We start from the raw sequence: 5,861 nt of genomic DNA on the forward strand, positions 1-5,861 counted from the left end.
TTAAATGTTTTCATCTAATGAAAACATCGTGGCTTCGTTGGTTTTCTCTTAATATTTGCATAAAAACTACATTCTGTTTTATTAATGTTATCAACTTTGTTACATAAAAAAATCCCCACAGCTTTCTTTTTTCTAATGTTTTGATTTTACAAAATATCGCGTCCTAAATAATGAGATTAAAAAATGAACAAATCTCTTAGTAAACGAGAGTTGTCTCCCTCTGACAAAAGGACAAATTGTAAAACAGCGCCAGTTTCTCATTTACCGACCTGGATAAGTTTTTGTGTTTTTTTTAAAAACTTATTTTTAAACGTTTATTTACTTAAAAAACGAAAAAGTGGTTTAAAAACAAACAAATACATAACAAATAAACTGTGATAATTAAATTGATTGACTTACCGAGGGTGGCTCGGTGGGAAGGGAAAGACACTCATGGCTGTGAACGGGCCGGCCTGGTGTTTGTTAATGAAGAAAATAGGATGTCTATTACTTATAGCTTAAATAGACATTTCAGTCTCGTTTCAATCTCGCTGAACGAGAGATTGAGACTATAAAAACAGTCACCTTTGTAGGCTTGTTGTTGTAGTTTTTGTTCTTGTTGTTAGAGATCTATCAGACCGGTACAACAACTGTTAACAGCGCGTTATATTTACAAGAATACGTTTGCTTGTAAGCAACGAGGTAATTTTTCGTTGCAAGTTAAACGTCTTTTCTTCCCCCCCCCCACTCGTCGGTAGGAAATATCGACACATTGCAACGAAAAATCTTCCGGCTGCGAATTTCAACCAACTTTAGAATTTAATTATTCTCGAGATAAGTCGGAATTAACAACATGGAGAATTCAGTCTCGATGGAGGAACTGAAGCTGAAACAGAAACTTCTTCAACGAGAAATACAGACTACCCTGGAAGGGTTAGAAAAGGAGGAGAAGAGTTCTGAAGAAGTGGTTTCTCTATTTAAACGTGAAATAGAGGACTGTTTAGAAGAGCTGGAAGGAGTCTCCTTTGGAATGGAGGAACACTTTGCTGCAAGGGGAGAAGCAGAAGCTTTGGCAAGCTTAAGTTTAGCTTCCTTCCGCTTCAAATATGAAGCCAGGCAACGTTTAAGTTTTCTGCACAAAGCAGACCAGAGTGAGAATCCAGCAACCACTACTCTGAATGAAATAAGGTTAGGCGGTTATTGGATACCACAAGCCAGACAGGCTATTAAAAATGTGGTTGGTACTTGTATGAAGTGTAAAAAATATAATGCCGTTTCCTTCTCAGTACCAAATTCGACCAACTTACCAGCCCCTCGAGTGAATTTTGTCAGGCCTTATTTACATACTGGTGTGGATTTTACCAGTCATATCTATGTTAAAGGACAAGAAAGAGATTACAAAATGTACATTCTTCTTTTTACATGTATGAGTATTAGGGCTGTGCATTTGGAACTGGTTCCAGATATGACTGTAAAATCATTTATTCAAGCATTCATTAGGTTCACGAATGCGAATGGAATACCCACACACCTTTATTCGGATACCGCTCGCACATTCAATGCTGCTGCCAGAATAATTAACCGGGGGATGCTAGTGGACGAATTCAAAGAAAGATTCAGTTCTTATGACTTGAAGCATTGTACGATTCCATTGTTTTCACCTTGGTATGGTGGTAGTTGGGAAAGGTCTATCAAGACCATAAAATCCTGCCTATATAAAACAATAGGAAGAGGTAAAATAGACTATTTTGGCCTACTTACAATTTTGTCTGACGTGCAAAGGGCAGTAAATAGCCGCCCCCTGACATATAGGAGCTCTGAGGACTCTGAGCTAAATATCTTAACCCCTAACTCTCTCATGAATGCGAATATTGGTCAGGGAATAATGATGAGGGTTGAAAACCAGGACCTGGAAACAATGGACCCTCTAAGTCGAAGTGAATTGATTCAAACCCTGCGTTCCTGGGAAGAAAGCCTAACTAAATTTAGGAAGGTTTGGAATGAGGACTATTTGTTGAGTCTCAGAGAAAGGGCTCTGAACCTAGCTGATTGTTCTTTTGAAGATAAAGTAAAACCAGGGGACATAGTGCTCATAAAAAGCCCTCTGAAGACGAGACCTTTCTGGTCTCTAGGTGAAGTTCTGCAGTTAATCCAAGGAAGTGACAATTTGGTGTGTATGGTGAAAGTGAGGAAAGGTAATGGAGTTATAGACTATTAAACATCTCTTTCCTCTGTAATTCTCTCCACAGCCTAGAGAACCCGACCCTATAAGCATGGAACCTCCGAATTCACAGGATATGAGTCAGGACCCACAACGGAGAGAGAGTACTACAATTTGGAGCCGTCCTACCTGTAACAGACCTGAGGATAGCAGACCTATGATAGCCTGCGATAGATGTAATGACTGGTTCCACTTCAGCTGTGTGGGTCTAACTGAAGCACCACCAGAAGATGAACAATGGTTCTGTTCGAGTTGTGACCCTCAAGGAGTTGTACCTGGTAGACCCAGTTTATCGGGAGTCTAAATGAACTTTTATTCCCTTAATCAAGATTTTTTTTATTTATTTATTTTTTTTTGTGGGGAATGTGTGATAATTAAATTGATTGACTTACCGAGGGTGGCTCGGTGGGAAGGGAAAAACACTCATGGCTGTGAACGGCCCGGCCTGGTGTTTGTTAATGAAGAAAATAGGATGTCTATTCCTTATAGCTTAAATAGACATTCCAGTCTTGTCTCAATCTCGCTGAACGAGAGATTGAGACTATAAAAAGAGTCACCTTTGTAGGCTTGTTGTTGTTGTAGTTTGTTCTTGTCGTTGATAGAGATCTATCAGACCGGTAAGACAACTGTTAACAGCGCGTTATATTTACAAGAATACGTTTGCTTGTAAGCAACGAGGTAATTTTTCGTTGCAAGCTAAACGTCTTTTCTTCCCCCCCCCCACTCGTCGGTAGGAAATATCGACAATATAAAAAAACATAAACAAACGAACAGGAATTTCATCATGATTTTAATTTATTGTCAAAACAAATTCTTTCTGCACACAAGTTTTTTGAACAACTAAAGTAGAAACTTAAACAAAAAGTTTTTATGAGTTTACCATTCTTCGAAGATTTAACACATTTAACGTTTAATACGAAAACTACTTAATGACGAATTATTACATTAAAAATGCCCGAGAACGACAAATTAACATTACTTATTTTAATGCATGGGAGAATACAACTCATGACAAGTAAAGATTGCGTTTATCAAACTAATAACCCGAATCATTGCACACATCAGAACTCAAAACACAAACAGATACTTCAAGTTAGTCCTTGTTCTCTGGGTTCTGATTGTACGCCTAACAAATAATTAGCAGGATTAAGTTTGAAATCAGAGGATTATCGTAATTTAACCGAATCAAGATAGATAAGTTGCAAGTTTCATAATGTATTTTTGTCATTTAACTGACTTCCAGCTATTGGTGTGCTCAACACAAAATGAAAATGTCTGCGCCCACTTCTATGATGTATAAACATCAGAGGAGATCACCACTGGTTACTTCCTATTCAGGGGAGACAATGTAGTGTTTCGTCCCAATAGAACTTTGTGTTCGTTGTCCTCAATAACTCTTGGTAAGGAGTCATAACTTTCATCTGTGGGAAACATACGTCACCTGGTTCACGAGACTAAACAAGGATCTAACCCCGTTGATATTTGTTGAGGTAGGGAGTTCAGGATTGATTCTGTCATTCTTTTTGTGTATTTAACTAAAACCTCTGCACAATTTCATATAGTGACACTTCTGGATTGAACACGATCCTTTTGTGGCACAATGATTTATATAGTCAATACTGTGCCAGAATGAAGATTCTAATGAGTTATCCCATGGGAGGCTGTATATCGGGTTTTACGAGTCATATCTATAGTAATGTCATCAAACCGACGTGTGCAACCATCTTCCGATTCATGGAATCCTTGAAGGACTCGACAGTACCTTTATCGGCCCCATTCGGTAATCAATGTATTAACGTCCCATGTGGCTCGAGATAGCGATAAACTGTGGTACTCATTCCACACATCGAGTAACGTTTTTATTTCTGATGTGTGTAGACTTGATTGAATGTGATGCGTTTCACTCATAGTGGTATCAATAATCGTCTGCATTGCGGACCCATCACGGTTTTTGCATTATTAAACACCGAGTTCTATCAGGTTTTCATCTTGATACCCCAGTAGTATCCGGATGTCTGGCCCACTCTAACATGTCGGGGACTCTGATGACTGAACTGGCTCACCAGTTTTCTCAGTACACGTCTAAATCTTGCATGAGTTTCAGATATCATAGTCATCTCCACTGTAACTGAGGGGGTAACTCTAAGGCACACACTTTAAATTGCTCCCCATCCCACTAAATGTGAGGTACGTTCGTCGGCTGTGTTTTATAAGCAGAAAATTATCCGAGTAATCAAAATGTCTTCCTACTTTTCCATACTTGTCGTTTCCGTTCTGGACCCTCAAATTTATGGCATACCTTTTTGACATACATCACCCCATCCCCCGCAAAAATGGCACATGACTCCACCTGCTGGACAATCATTTAACTCATCAATCCTCTCAAATGTTACGCCTACCTGCAACCGTTGCAACGTTTGGTATATCGTGGGGGTTAAAGAAGCCTTTTCCTCGTAGTTATGGTGTTCTTATTTCGGAGGGTGTACGGCATTGTTAAAGAGAGAGTTGACTTTTCTGTCGCCTCTAGACAGACCAACCGTGAGATAATCTGCTCTAATGTAGTAAACAAAGCAACATTCGGTATTTTGAAGCCCAGCTATCAACCATATCGGCCCGGCAACCATATCGTCTAAATAGTTCCCTTAAAGCCAGCAAGTCTTTTCTTCTGAACATTTAATTCAAAACTCACAAAATTTGATTTGATCACAGTCACGGTAAGGCATGAGTTCCTGACTTACCCTTGTTCTGTTTCATGGAGTGCAATTTCTGTCGATGCAATCCTCGTAGTTGTATCTTACAAAGAAAGTAATCATCTGAGGCAGAGTTGAACCTTTCTGAACCTCGAAGTTCAAAAAGTAACCTGTTTTTTCCAGTGTATTTCATTCTAGATTATGGCTGGGTCTTCCAATTTGCATACCACCTTTTATCGAACCTATGTGTCCATAAATAACATATTAAGGCGACTATGACACATCTCTTCCCTGCGGAGTTCTCTTTTTGTTCCATGGAATTTTGGGGGTGAATATTTCCCCTATGCCCAATGTTGTTTTCACTTTAAAGTTCGTAGCGGCATATAATGGTGGTGTAAATGTCTGCTATCTTTTATCTCGCTGAAATTTATACTTTAGAGATCAACACTAGTTATCTTCTGTTCAAGGGAGAAAATCTAGGTAGCCTCATGTTGTCAGGGAGAAACATATCATGACTATACAGAGTTGTTTATTTGAAATATTCAGTGTCGCATTTTTTTTAAATTGGTTAATTGTCATCTTTTCCCCAGTGAGTTCTCATGTGTCACTAATGATGGTTTTTAAGAACAAGAATATTTACACACTTTACAAGAATATGGCTTTTCCCTTTTTGTTTTATTTTATTTCAGTCGAAGTTCTCAGAAATCAAGGGGCCCACGACCTGGGGCTGACACTTGAAGTCTATATGAGATACATAGATATTCGAATGTTCCATTAAAGTTCTTTATCTCTCAAGCACTGAGTTAGTAAAGAAATTGAGAACATAATTTTCCTCTCCCCAATTAACCATTTTTATACATTGTAGTATATCTTTTATGTTGGTCTCATGGTCTTACTGGATTCCAGGACAAGAATTTATCTAGTCTGGTGGAGTATCCAGTTTCGTGCTATAACTTGAGGTAATATCACTT

General features: G+C 38.6%; 1 protein-coding gene across 1 annotated transcript; it reads left to right on the forward strand.

The window, feature by feature from the left end:
• Window positions 1–832: 832 nt before the first annotated feature.
• On the forward strand, window positions 833–2,197 carry LOC145270262 (uncharacterized). Its single transcript, XM_080125906.1, has one exon. The coding sequence runs from the start codon at window positions 833–835 to the stop codon at window positions 2,195–2,197; it is 1,365 nt and encodes a 454-aa protein (XP_079982032.1).
• The last annotated feature ends 3,664 nt before the right edge of the window (window positions 2,198–5,861 follow it).

The sequence above is a fragment of the Euprymna scolopes genome, chromosome 46 (assembly GCF_053919585.1).
Source record: "Euprymna scolopes isolate OS-2025 chromosome 46, ASM5391958v1, whole genome shotgun sequence".
Taxonomy (NCBI): domain Eukaryota; kingdom Metazoa; phylum Mollusca; class Cephalopoda; order Sepiida; family Sepiolidae; genus Euprymna; species Euprymna scolopes.